Source organism: Scatophagus argus, chromosome 2, assembly GCF_020382885.2.
Source record: "Scatophagus argus isolate fScaArg1 chromosome 2, fScaArg1.pri, whole genome shotgun sequence".
Classification (NCBI taxonomy): domain Eukaryota; kingdom Metazoa; phylum Chordata; class Actinopteri; family Scatophagidae; genus Scatophagus; species Scatophagus argus.
Genome location: NC_058494.1, coordinates 23593554 through 23607672, shown reverse-complemented (window position 1 = coordinate 23607672; position 14119 = coordinate 23593554). Strand labels below are relative to the sequence as shown.

Sequence of the window (14119 nt, the reverse complement as noted above, 5' to 3'; positions counted from 1 at the left end):
TGCGCGTGGTAATGCGTGTTCTTAATAAAGTTGTGATGAATCATAAAGGGACAGTTTGCCATTGTGGGAATTTTTCTTGCACAGAGTGGTAAACGTGCAGTCAGCAGGCTGTTAGCTTAGCATAAAACAGCAGTAAGTTGTGACATGGCAGATAGGCCTGCTTATAACCCCCCTCCATTAGCCGGCCGATGTGCCCTTGAGCAGGGCACTTTAGCCCCTCGATCAGCTCCCCGGACACCTGACATGGCAGCCCACTGCTCCTGTGTGTTTCACTGCATGTTGCATGTGTGTGTTCAGTCAGTGATGGGTTAAATGCAGACACATTATGTTAAAATACACTTTCAGTTTTTTGCCCTCACACTGTTCACACCGTGGACAGCAGGGGAAGCAGTTTTACCCGACTGTGAGAGCAGTTTAACTACTCACAGTTAAAAGGGCAACACAAAGAACCACTTTCACTAGGAAAGGGACACAGTTTTGGTTTTTTTTCCTTATGAAGAGAAAGATGGATGAAAAAACACTCTTTTGTAAAGGGAACATACTGTAAAATAACTGTTGATCAATCAGCTGATTCCTCAGTGACAGAAATCCGCTTTTCTTCTTGTTTTGTCACAGATTTCAAACTGCTCAAAGGCAAATACAGGAAGTTAATCTGACCACAAAACTGGATTACTGGCCAGACAAAGTTTGGCCCCAGGGGCCTGAAAAGTCTGCAGTTTAGGTCTGAACCACTTAAATACAGATATGTTTAATAATATATCAGATATGATCAACAACAAGTGTTCTGTGGCTGACTTTGGACATCGCGGACGGGCAGGTTAACCTGGTTACACATGGTTTGCACCTTTAATCCCTCCGGTCATGGTACGCGCCGGAGGCCTCGTGTGAATCACAGAAATCGCTGCCTCTTTTGAATATTTGAACCTGTAATGTTCCGGTGAGTGCAAACCTTAAAAAAGTGTTTGTATGTCACCAAACACAACTGCAAGCCGTCACACCTTCATGCCGTGAGCTGCGCAGCTGCATTTCTCCAAAAGAAAACAAATTATGCTTTCAAACACATGACAGTGAAGTGAGAAATCATATGCCAAACAGACTTTTGTCAGGTATTCTATATGTATATTTTTCCCTCATATTTTACTGATAATTTGTATTGTATGAGTATTGTACTCATATTTTGGGTATATTTTAGTAATATTTTTTGGATTTTTGGGAGGCAAATATTACAAATATTCCATTGATATTTTACTGTGTTGAGTCAATACATTGATACATTTATTAGAAAAACAGCAACTACAAGGTAACAAGTTACAAAGTATTTCTTGCTGCTGGGTGCACTTTAGCTTTATTTTTTAAATTTAACACTCTTTTTATAAACATTTGTAGAGAAAACAAAGGAGGTGTGGCAGAGGTGGTCCTGAATACTATTTTCTAAGCAGGAGAGGCTTTGTGGTGGTGAAGCGGTAAACAATTAGAACGTTTCAGAGTTTAGCCTCTCCGACGTTTAATGCCTGTTTGGAACCCTAATGACTTAATATGAAGAGGAAATCAGAGATGACACGAACACTAAAATATGCTTTCAAAAATAAAAGGCTGTGCAACATGTTGTCCACCTGGAAAACAGGGTCTAAGGACAAATTGTAGACTGTAAGCGCCCCCCCCCCACCTCCTTTGAGGGAAATTTGTCATTTGTGATATTAGAATATTATAAGTATATAAAATTAAAAATCACTTGACAAAATCAAACTTTTGCTGGTCATTGTTGGTGGCTGTGTGGCTGGATTATACAGTCAGCAACTGCTCATCGGTGCGACAGATTAATAAATGGGCTGCAGAAACCCAAGAGCTGCATTCACGTGATTAGCTGCGATGAATTTCTGTGCAGGTGCGTCCAGGTTGCTGCTCAGGATCTCAGTCACACACCCTCCTCTTTTTGACTGCAGAGGCGACGGCGCAGTTCAGCACTGAACATGGACCATGTAGAGGCTGATTTTTTAGATTTTTTCCCTGTGCATAAGTGAACAAACTCTGTGGAAAGTGGCTTCAGGTTTATTTATCACATTTATCAACATTATAAGTTGAATAGTTCTGTGTAAACCAGACACCCGTACATCTAAACATTAGGAATCCCCCTAAATGGTCCTAAAAGTGAAGAGTTTCAAAAGAAAGGGCGGAGTTTGACATCAAGTTTCCTTAACGAGCTTCTTCTCTCAGTCCATCTGTTGACTGGCTTGTGCTGTTGTACTCATCCAACTCACTGACATGATGAAACCCATTACCTGCAGCACATTGCTGACTGTCGGTGAGTATTAGGGAATTAGGAGTCCTGTGAACTACCTATAACATCTCTCAGACTTACTCAGTCCGATGTTTAGCAGTAAAAAGTTTTGTGAATTACTTCATAAAACCCAAGAACACAGAAGTCTTAAAATTTAGACTGACACACACCTCTTTTTAGTGTGTGTGTCGTCTAACTCAGGCAGCTTGGAGCTAGTTTTAACCTGAGCATGTTTTTATAAATACGACTCCTGGCCTTCTTATGTTTCACTTAAGTAAAAGTAGTAATACCACAGTGTACCACACTCTTCCTCATTTCAGAAAAAGTACAAAGGTATTAGCATCAAAAAGTACCACACAGCTTAGAACTAAAGGGCCATTATGTAACATGATCATATGTTTTGTATTTTCAGCCTCAAAAGTAGCTTTGTTCTTCTTCGACTCAGAGTGCACGCTGGTAGAAATTCCTCGGCAAACACGTTAATCTCGCGCCCTCTTGCGGCTGAATGAGGGAGAAGCAGAGCCTTGGATCTGCTGTTTGTGTAACCACCTGCAGGTTCGGCCCACTGGGTCACATCCTATTGGTCAGCGCGTTGCCTGGAGACACATGATTGGACAGGATTTGCTTAGCTCGCGGCTCCCGGAAACAAAATGTACACATGAATAGATTGTGTAAGAGTCCCGTTGTGCTCCCAGCTAACAGTAAGTGTCAGTGAAAATGTTAACATAAATGACTGCGGAGTGAATGTGTGTGTGTGGTGTGTGTGTGTTGCAGGGGAAACAACGTAACGCCACATTTTCATTCAAACAGTTTGCAGCGATGCCGACGTCTCCTGTTAAAACGCGGATCCCCCTCACCAGTTTCGGCCATCTCATAACGGAGGTGAAGGTAAGGACACGGTTTGACGTGTGCATGTCCAGGTGTAGCCTGTAAACCAGATAAGCTCTCTCTGCTATTATGATGTTTGTTTGTTTTTTTTCCCTCTCGTGAATTTACACGGCAAACTATTTTCTTTAATCCCTTTGCCTTGATGTAAGATAAGTTAAGACAAGATAAGATCTTACTGATTTCTCCGCGTTGCAGCAGCAAAATAAACAGTCTAAAGATGCGGGAAACGGACATATGGCCTAAACTGTTTAGTAGAATAAATGCAACAAGATAAAGGGCTACAAAAGAAATTGTAATAATGATAAATCATACGTATAATCCTACAGCACCTGGACCATGTGTATGTGACAAGTAAACCTATCTTGTATCCTGCATGTGTGTGATTTTTGTTTTACGTGGTGCAGAAGCTGCTAAAATATAAATGTTAAAGCTGCAATAATAATAAGCGGTGTTTTTGCTTGCTTGTGGGGCAGCAGAGCGGCCATGGAGCAACATTATCATTTACCTGCAGTCAAACCAAACTCCTGACAGAAAATATCAGATTTTTTGTGCTCCATCATGTAAGCTTGTGTCCTGCCTGCAAACGTTTTCTTTTTTTTTTACTTTAAGTACATGCTGCACGCCGGCTTCCGTACTGTGAGGTGTGATTAGATACAGCAGGTCATGTTTGTATTTTTGGCACCCTGCTTTTGACGCAGTGCACTGGGACATGGTCTGGTAGTACTGAAGCGCAGCCCTCATCTGTTTGGTGCCAGAGTACGGTGGGTTTAACAGCCCTGTTCAGGAGCCAGTGCTCTTTAAGGGAGATTCAGTGTTTAATCAGATGTACATTTGTCAAAACAGACAGATAGTACTCATCCTTGAAGTGTTTATTCTTGTGAAATAATAATAATTAAAAAAAGCAGTTGGAAAACACTTTTGATAAAGCATAAATCTCACCTTCTGTGTGCTCCATCTCACTGTGGCGCAGCAGTGGCTCCTTACTGCCCCCCTGAGGCCGGAGGCTGAAATGAAAGCGACACCGAAGCTCGTTTCACAGAGAAGCAGCCGCTCAAATTCAGCCGTTACGCAGTTTGAGGATGCTTCCTTAATTTGGAGACGCACCCAGTGACTCATCTCTGCAGTCACGGCCACTTCAAAGTAGACTGGAAACATTAGGGGAAATGCAATTAAGGAAAAAGCAGTACAAAACCCCTGCAAAAAGCTGAGAAAATGTTAACTTCTGTGCAGGCTTCAAAAGCTCTAGAATAGGAGTGCATGCAACCTGCTACATGAAAACATTAGTTTTGGTGGCAAAACATTTCCAGCGCTGTGTCACTATGAGAGTGGGCCAAGACACTGAAGTTGCCCGCACAAGTTAACAAAAAAAAAAAGAAGCTGAAACTCACTACAGCTTTGTAAAGGCGGGAGGAGCTGCACACTCAGCTGGCCGTTCTCTCTAGTTCATCATCACTATCGTTTCACAGTGTGATCTCATACATTGTTATTATAAAAATGTGTTATAGACACGTTAAAAGTTCAGTGTGTTGGATTAAGGGTCGTCTACTGAAAGTCGCCAATCACCTGAAACTGAAAATGGTTGTGTTTTCGCTACCTTAGAGTGAACCTTTGAATGAACTGTTGCTGTCGCCCCTTCATGCGAGTCTAATGTTCATGATGGAAATTATTTCTCCTTTTACATGAATCCTTAGATTCTGCTCCAATCCACCCGCTTCTTTTCATGGAATTAAATACATTTCAGTTAGACAGTGCAAGAAGCAAGTGCCCCCTCTAGATGTTGAAAGTACATGATAAATACATGATTTTTGGTAAATCTGTAGCACATATAGAAACCATTTTAAAGGAATAATATGTTGGAAAACAGACATTTTCATGAGCACTAGATGAAATGATTGATCCCGCTCTCTCATGTCTGTCGGAGCAAAAACCAACAGACTGTTGGCTTAGCTCAAAGACTGTCCATGGTCCAGCACAGAACCTCATGTGAAACAACAACCTTGTTGGTTTTATCCATTGTTATTTGTGTGTATTTAACAAATGAGCTGTAACATTATGACCCTGCGGTGTTTTGGTAGGCAGATTATTATCTTTGGACAGAGCTGGCTTTTTGCCCTGCCAAGTTTAGCTCATCCTGTCACAGTAACTGTTCAGACATGAGTCAGTCTAAGCAGCTAAGTTATGTTCCCCAAATGTCAGAATATTCCTTTGAATATGAAGCTACAGTCAGGAGAAGGTTAGCTTCATGCTAAGCTTAGCTTAGCTTAGCATGAAGACTCGAATCAGAGAGCACACAGCTGCACACAACCAAGAAATGGTCTGATACACATCCTCCTGCTAAAACCACAACGTAGCGTTTGTTTGTTTTTATACGGGTTATGAGATACAATGTGTTAATAGTGAGATTTGATTTTCAGTTTACCAGAGCCAAGCCAGCTGTTCCCTCCGTTTCCTGTCTCTGTGCCATGCTAAGCTAACGTCTCCTGGCAGTAGTAGCGGTATCAATCTTATTATCTAAGATTCTACAACAGACCTGGGCAAACTGTTCCACAAAGGGCTGGTGTGGCTGCAGGTTTTCTTTCCAACCAAGCAGCAGCACACCAGACTTGACTCATTTAATCAACTGATCTCAGTCTTCAGACAGTTGATTGGTCAAACTGTGTGCTCTTGGTTGGTTGGAGCAAAAACCCGCAGCCACACCGGCCCTTTGTGCCCAGGTGTGTTCTACAAGTAGGCTAATTAACTTATTTTCCAAAATGTTGGACTAGCCACACAGCCACACGTTGGACCAAGCTGGTTTTAAATCCTAGCTTGAAAAAGACGTGAGCTTTAAACACAATCCTTATTTTTAGTGCTTTGATGATATGTCATAATATGTTCGGCATCAGCTGTGATAAAAGCCTGACTTTCATGTATCGCCGTGGCAGCTCATGTTGGAGTGTCCAGATAGCTAGCTGAAGACTGGGCTGATGAAAGCGTCAGTTTTTAGTTTTGGTTATGTTTTGGTTGTGACTTGCCTTGACCGTAAATCATTTTGTCATCCTTGTTTTGCTTTGTCATTCCAGTTGGCAACCTAACCCTGTTTCAACATGCAAAAGTGTTCAACTTGTTTTTTTGTGTTTTGTCCTCAACCGTGACTGACATTTGGAAAGAAATTTCTCAATTTCTTGTCATATGGTTTTCAATTGTGCAGACAGACAACAGGGCCTCTTTGCAGTGACAATGAGACTCACTCGAGCCAAGGTGCTTGTGTTTCACAATGTTCGATATGCTGAGTATGTTCCCGTCATTTAATGTTTCACATTCATTTTGACTTGTCATCGCTCTCAGGCTCTTTGACAGGGTTAATCAACTGCTTTTTTCACTGAACCTCACTTCACAGAGCTACCATGCAAGTTTCAAGTCAACCTTTGCACAAAAACTCGTTGATAACACTCTTATGAAAGATGACGTTTTTATTTGTTTGTTTGTTTTAAATATGATTTGTTTGTGTGTTTTAACGTATATCGAGCTTGCATGCAATGAAATGTTATTTGTTAACCAAATAACTTTTTTGTTTTAAAATTCCCTAAAGCCTCCTCCTCCTAAGTATAGATGTAACTTGGTATCATGACAGAATGTTCTGACTACAGTGCTTCCTCTTGCCGTGTGTGTGTGTGTGTGTGTGTGTGTGTGTGTGTGTGTGTTTCAGAGACAGCTGTTTCGTATAGAGGCCCCCTCTTCCGTGGAACTGACTGGTTGGAGGAAATACTTAAATAGCTACACTCTGCAGGGCCGACGAAATGTACATGACAACATAACACACAGTTATACACACGCACACACGCACACACCCACACAGATGTTGTTTGATACTGTTGTTAAGCATCAAGTCCCCTCAGTGTCCCTCTCTGATCTCTTACAGTGTGTCTTGCTCACTTACGGGATCGTTGCTGTAACGGCAGCTGCCTACTTCGTGCACAGACAAACCAAACAAGAACACCAAGAAAAGCAGGCGTCCAGCTCCGTGGCCTGAAATACTGAAATCCTCTCTATTCACTTAGCATTATTTCTGAACAGAAGAAACAGAAGGAGTCACTCACTGGCAGGAGTGCGATCAGGTTTAAAACTGTGCTTTGTTAATAAATGCCATGCAAATGTTTGATGGTGTCTGATTGGTGTTTCCTGACTGTTTGTTTCCTGAGAAAGTCACTCTGGCATGATGAGAGTGTGTGTGTGTGTGTGTGTGTGCGCGTGTTTCGCTGTGCGACCGAATGAGATGAGAGACACAGCAGGCCCAAGTGAGTTTCCTCTGCAGGGTGAATGGGCTCAGCCTTGGAGACCAGACGAGGAGCTCGGACAAGAGCCGCCGCTTAACGTCCTAAGGAGCCAGTTAAGATGGTTCAGTCATTTGATCAGGATGCCTCCCTCCCTCCTGCAACACGCCTGAGTTATTATATATCTCAATTAGCCTGTGAAGGTCCCTCAGAGGAGCTTGAAAACATCTGGACCTTCCTGTTTAACCTGCTGCCACTGCGATAAGTGGAAAAGAAACAATGAATGGATGAATTATTCTTATCATATTATCATATCACATTACCCAGATTAAATCCCCATTTTCATTTACTTATTTTATGTAATTGCTAAAAACAAAGCAAAAAAACGAGACTTTTCAGTTTGTTTGGTTTTGTTTTTTGTTTTTTTGGGTTGTTTTTAACAGGTTTGAATTCGCCTGATTTAAGATTTAAGAAGTTTACTGATCCCAGAGTGGGGAAACTCACTTGTCGTGGCAGCTCACAAGAACAGAAAAAAGTGCAAAAATTGTGCAAAAACAGTTACAAAAATATAGAGATAATAAATTAGCAAAACACTGTAAAATACACAGAAGATTTCTAAATGCAACCGAGACCGTGTGTGAGCTTTCAGACGCACGTTCAGCTCGTTGTGTTTTGGGTAAAACGTGTGCTGATGTCTAAAAGCTGAAGGAAACCTTTGATCTTGCACACGCGCGTAAGTAAATATTTGTGCATTTTTTTAAGTCACGAAAAAAAGAAAACAATCCCTAATTTTCTTGTCACGCAGTTTCCAAATGTAGCTTGTATTCAGTGGTTGTGTACTGGTGAATCATAACGTCTGGCGCGCTGACAACACGCTCCCATTCAGCTACATTCAGACTAATTGCTCTACATTGCTGTCCCGCTCAATTGAAAAGCTAAATGCATAACAAAGATCATGTCTTGCCCGCAAGCTGCACACACACACACACACACACACACACACACACACACACAAACATGCAGAGGGAGAGAGAGAGAGAGAGAGAGAGTCACGCGTACTAAAGCGCTCCCAATGCTGGCACATCACGTGATTTCAGAGAAATTCAGACCGAAGTGAAAGCGAAAGCAAAAAGCCACCAACACCTGAACGTTTTTTTTTTTTCAATTATCACTATTATTTTTTTATTTTTTTTTTTTTCAGTGTTCGCGTGAATGCGGTTCTAGTGGCAAATGAAACCAATCCCTGATTGGAGAAGCGGCCAGAAAGGCGAAGTGAAGCGCGTTGTGGAGACACATCAGCCCTGTCAGACGCAGCGGTCCTGCCTCCAGCGCGCTGCAAACTTTAACTGACAGTGTGATGTTTCTCCTCAAGAGGAGCTGCCACCGACAGACAGCTACTGCAAGTAAGTAATAAGCCTTTCGTTTGATTCATATTTTACTATCTAGGCTAATTAGGGCAAGCTTATTGAGTGTAACGACGGAATCTAACAGTCCCAACGCATAGAAAACGCGCACATTGTTGTGAATCGGGCGCTCTCGCCGTGTGGCTTGTTGTAATGTTGGAAGAATATAAAATCAATACGAAAACGAACACCTTTAGATTTCCGATAGTTGTGGACAAAAAACCCGAACCCACATCGATCCCAGTGTCTTCAGCACAGCGTATTTCCTCATTATACTTTAAAGAGCATGCAGAACTGATGGTTAATCGGATTGGATTCTGGTTCAGTTTTTGAACTCTTTTGCAGGACTTTTCTGCAGCTCGTCGATATTGAGACTCTCACATGTTTTTTTGTTTGTTCTCTCTGGATGACAAGTGACACAATAGCTGCGAGGTTTAAGTGGTGACTTTGAGTTTTACTTTGAGGGTGTTGACCTCCACTGTTGTTGCAGGCTACAGGGTTCGCAGCCCTGTCCCCTGTCCCCAGTCCCCTGTCCCCAGTCCCCAGTCCCCGGTTCCCGCCGGAGTGCCAGCTGTAAAACCCAGGCAGGCTGACATTCCCCCGACGTGGATGTGTAACCCCTCAAACTGAAAGTTAAACCTCACAGTCATTGTTTCATTTCATCATTTCAAGAACTTTAACAATAGAGATTGTCTTAGAGATACAAAAAAAAAGCCACACAACCCAGTGCAGACTGGATTCAGCTGGTCACAGACACTTAGATGTGATTTGGGCTGAGGTCTGGAAAGAACAATGTTTGCCGTGTGATGCGCTCCTCACCGTCTGAGAGAGGAGGCAAAGCAGAAAATGAAAAGGAGGAACAGTTAATGACAGGACGGCGAAGGTTTCTTCTTGTAAACGGGCTATGAGTGTGTCTGAGAAATATATACTGTATGTCAAACTTAAAACAGAAAAAAGTACTGCGGTGAAAGTACACTTATATACTCACGCATAAGCTAGAAGTATTAGTAAGTAACTAGCGTGAATTAGAAGTTTTATATTCACACATTTTATTTATATTTTGAGTCTTTCTCTTATCTTTTGTCTTGAGACACTTTGTGACTCCGGGCAGCAGCTTTAGAGATAAATTCAAACCAGCATGTTGGGATAATCTCATACCAGAAAACCCGAAGAACCACGCAGTGAAAAACCAAAGATTTCTTTTTGCTCAACAGAGAAAGTGAAAGTGTTACACTGTCGGCAACAGCTATATGATATCTGCCCTTCCCAGTGACACAAAAATGTGTGGTTTTATTGGCAGTCACATGACCTCTTATCCTGTTCACACACACACACACACACAGCATGCAGTGGAGATAAGGCAGCCATAGTGGATATTTTTACAATAAAAAATGTATGAAAAGCATGTGACAGACCGACAGTGAGTGTGAATCTGCCACTTCCCATCGGCGTGTATTGAGTTTCAGCTCAGCGTTTAGCTGTCCGGTCCACAGCTTCGCCTTTTTACGCTCTCCTTATGTAGTTTCAGCCTGAATGGCTCAAAAAGCACCCAATGTGCACCACCCGTTCAGCTCCAGGTTCAGCAGAGACGAAAACACAGAGAACACTGCACTCACATTCATCAGGTGGACACAAACAGGACTTCAGATGAGTGATAATAACCGCTGGGCCTGCAAATAATGTGCTCTTGTTTCATATAAATCGAAAGCAGGGCTGTCGTGATATCAGATTTTCACTATATGATTATGCCTGTAACCTCAAGGGAAGGACGACGTGCCACAGGAACAATTACACTTACTGATTAGAGAAAAAGAAACCAGATAACAAACAAAGGATCTGTGAGGCCTGACATCTGCACTGGATTATTTATATGAAATCATGTATGTGTTATGAACACAACATCAATATTTCTTTTTATTTTAACGTCTCAGGATCTGTACATCACGACACCCTTGATTCAGAGTTATTGACATGTGACTGGTGTGATCACAGCTTGTTTCTGCTGCCTCCAAGTGGACAACAGCCAGTCAAAGCAGGTTTAAAACGATAACTGTGTTCGCCGTTTTGCATTTCAGGCCATCGGACTTTTCAGTGAAGGCCCCTCAAGGACAGATGACAAAGCAGATACTTTGTGGTTTTGTTGAGAAGTCTTAAAGATTAAAATCTCAAGCTGCTGTTTGAGCAACATGGAGTCTCAGAGCAGCAGATGACCGACCGGAAAGGAATCAGTGATGGAGGACCTGCCGGGGACGAGCGGAGGAACTGGTGCAACGGGAGGTCAAGAGGAGGGTTCTCCTTTGTAATATGGTCAGAGACGATCTTGATAGAACAGTACCACAGCGCCAGAAACAGAACCGTGCAACTGAGACACAGGGCCACAATCAACCCCCCGAGGAGCCTGCAGAACCTGAACGAGCACAGAGCCTGGAGAAAGCGAACCCAGAGAGACAACAGCCGACAGAGAGCGTGCTTGGTTTGCTGGACTGGGACAGACTCAGCTTAGAGGATGAGACTGACTCCTGGCAGCAGGTCAGTAATCAAAGTTTCAAAGTTTTAGAAAAGTTAATGGACAGAAAGTTCGAGCAAATTAAAGTCAGAAATCAAAACACCAGGATTTTATCCTTAAATGTACGACCAGTTCTGCATTCATTAATAATTTTAGTTTTAACTGTTAACAAAAACAAAAGTTATTAGCATCGAAATATACTTAAAGTACAAAAAGCACTCATTATGCCACCTGGCCAACACGTAATTGATTCTAATTGTTGGTGCATGAATGTGCAAGCACCACGTTAATGCTGGTGCAGGTGGGGCTAATCAGAAATACTTTATACACTATTGATTATCCTGTAAGAAATCATCCTAATGTATTTTTAAATTATATTTTGTATTAATAATCTGAACCTGCTGGTGACCACAGCTGTTGAATGGCCGTCCGAACTAACGTCTGGAAACACTTTTTTAAAGCGCGGTTACGAGATGATTCATCACTTTATTAATGACAACTAACAAAACTTTCTACATGAGTTTTGGACTGAGCAGTGTTGTTCCCGCTGTACACTACATAACAACAACAACAACAACAACAATAAAGATTGTTTCTAGTTATTATGTTCCAGCCAAAGAAGGTGTGATAGATAACAATAATAATAATGAGAAAAACAGGAAGGAGAAGCCGAAGACCTAAATAAGTATTGAAATAAAACAATTTCAAATGAACCACAAACATGATAAGTTTTTTAGCCCACACTAACTCTGTGGTTCACACGGCATCACCGTTTGGAAACTCAACTCAAAATAGTTTATCTTCGGACTTTGAATGCTGGCATGGAAACTTTTTCTGATCAATCCGATGTTAGCATTTGAACACAGGATCTGTAAGCTTCTGCTGCAGTGTTTAACAGTGTGCAGTGTAGTGATAATAATAATAATAACAATAATAATAAATCTGTCAAAACAAACATTGCAAGTTGCTTCATAAACCTAAATAGACTAAAACTGGAGGAATTAAATTGTGTGGATAAAAATCATCCCAGAGAAACAAGTTAATGTTGGAAAAGTGCCTTTGGAAATTCAGTTTTTGAGTTTTTGTTATTTGAAATCAGCGTCTGAGGTACAACAGCCAGCTGAATTTATTCACGGCGGTTTTATTTCATTTAATTTTAATCCTCTTTTCCAGCCCTGAGCTGTACCTGCAGGTATTCATTTCAGGCTGATTATAGTCCCAGCAACCTTCCTCAATAAGGAAAAAGCAACCCGAGAAACAACATCCGGGTCATTAAAGTCTTACAGATTAATAGCAGTTCCAGGATGCCCGAGCCTGAGAAAGTCAGATTTGTATGAGCAACATCAGTCACGACTCTGCACTGCCTGTACACATTGACTGATAAGTTTTAATACCTCGTTTGCTGCAGGCACTGAATGGATCCAATGCTGAGAGCTTGCCCACACACCTCCGTCCATTCAGCAGTGCAGCCGAGTATAAACTAGTGAGACACACTTACCTGCAGCTCCAGCACAGTGGTTATTACTGGGGATCAATGACCATGGAGGAGGCACACAAAATACTCAGTGATGCTCCTCTGGGCACCTTCCTCATCAGGTAATCTACCGCTTTGAGAATTGTAGTGATGTGTTTCACGTTCTTTTGTACTGTTCTCTTTCCCATCTAAATGAGACTTATTTTGCTAAATTAAGGGTGAAGTACGGACAATTAAAATTGGCATCCAGTAGATTTATAGCTCATTCACGAAGTCTGAAACTCTAAAAAATTGTCAAATATAAACGCTACGTTAATGTGCGGAAAGTGATTGTGTGCTGCTGTGTTGGTGCAGAGACAGCGGCCAGCCAGATGTTTTCTTCACTCTGAGTTACCAAAGCGACGACGGCCCAACTAGTATTCGTGTCCAGCTGAACAACCTGCACTTCAGTCTGTACGGCAGCCGCAGGACTTTTGCTTCACTCTTCGATCTGCTCACTTATTACACCCGCTCGTCCTGCAAGCTGACGGTTCCCTACCGCAAGCAGCGTCCGGAGCACCTGAAGCAGATGTGCAGGAGGGCTCTTATACGCTCATACGGAGCAGAAAACATGAGCGCCTTACCTGGACTCAGCATTCAAGTTAAAAACTATATTCTTGCCTACCCTCATTGTACATAGACACATGTGGACAGAGTGAAGATGTTTTTCATGTTAACAAATGTCAGTGGTATGTGGCTTGGGTATGTGATTTAAACGTCTTCAAGTATTATTTGCACTCATCATCAACATGGTACACATGGAACCTTATCAGTTGAAATACGCATTTATTGTCTGGATATACAAAGCCTGTTTCAACAAATCCTGCGTAATCATCCTGGCCTTCAGTATGCGTACGTAGAAATGCAAATGGTGCTCTTTAAAGTTGCATTCATTGATATTTGGCCCCTCCGGAGCAAAACAACATCAAAGGAAACTGCTGTATCACCGCTGTACAACCTTAAGGCTAAAATATTAGTGAACGGTTTCTTTATTCTCTCTTCTTTTACTCGGTTCGAAATGTAGGCATCGCAGCTGTCATTTGTTGCAATTCCTGATAATTTGAGGTCTCATTATCAAGGGAGGGGCGGCACGGTGGTGCAGTGGTTAGCACTGTCGCCTCATAGCACGAGGGTTCCAGGTTCGAATCCCGGTCTGGGCCCTTCTATGTGGAGTTTGCATGTTCTCCCTGTGCCTGCGTGGGTTTTCTCCGGGTACTCCGGCTTCCTCCCACAATACCAAAAACATGCACATTAGGTTAACTGGCTACTCTAAATTGC

At 42.1% G+C, this 14119-nt stretch overlaps 1 protein-coding gene and 1 long non-coding RNA gene across 2 annotated transcripts; both read left to right on the top strand.

Annotated features, from left to right (window-relative positions):
* Positions 1 to 2287: 2287 nt before the first annotated feature.
* LOC124049864 lies at positions 2288 to 7305 on the top strand. The gene is made up of 5 exons (XR_006841489.1): positions 2288 to 2302; positions 2691 to 2979; positions 3089 to 3166; positions 6855 to 6947; positions 7068 to 7305. It is a non-coding gene; the product is annotated as an uncharacterized LOC124049864 (long non-coding RNA).
* A 1307-nt stretch (positions 7306 to 8612) lies between these two features.
* On the top strand, positions 8613 to 14048 carry LOC124049855 (suppressor of cytokine signaling 1-like). The gene is made up of 4 exons (XM_046371954.1): positions 8613 to 8822; positions 10898 to 11351; positions 12737 to 12924; positions 13157 to 14048. Exons 2-4 carry the CDS (start codon positions 11127 to 11129, stop codon positions 13479 to 13481), a joined length of 738 nt encoding a protein of 245 aa, XP_046227910.1. The 5' UTR covers positions 8613 to 8822; positions 10898 to 11126; the 3' UTR covers positions 13482 to 14048.
* The last annotated feature ends 71 nt before the right edge of the window (positions 14049 to 14119 follow it).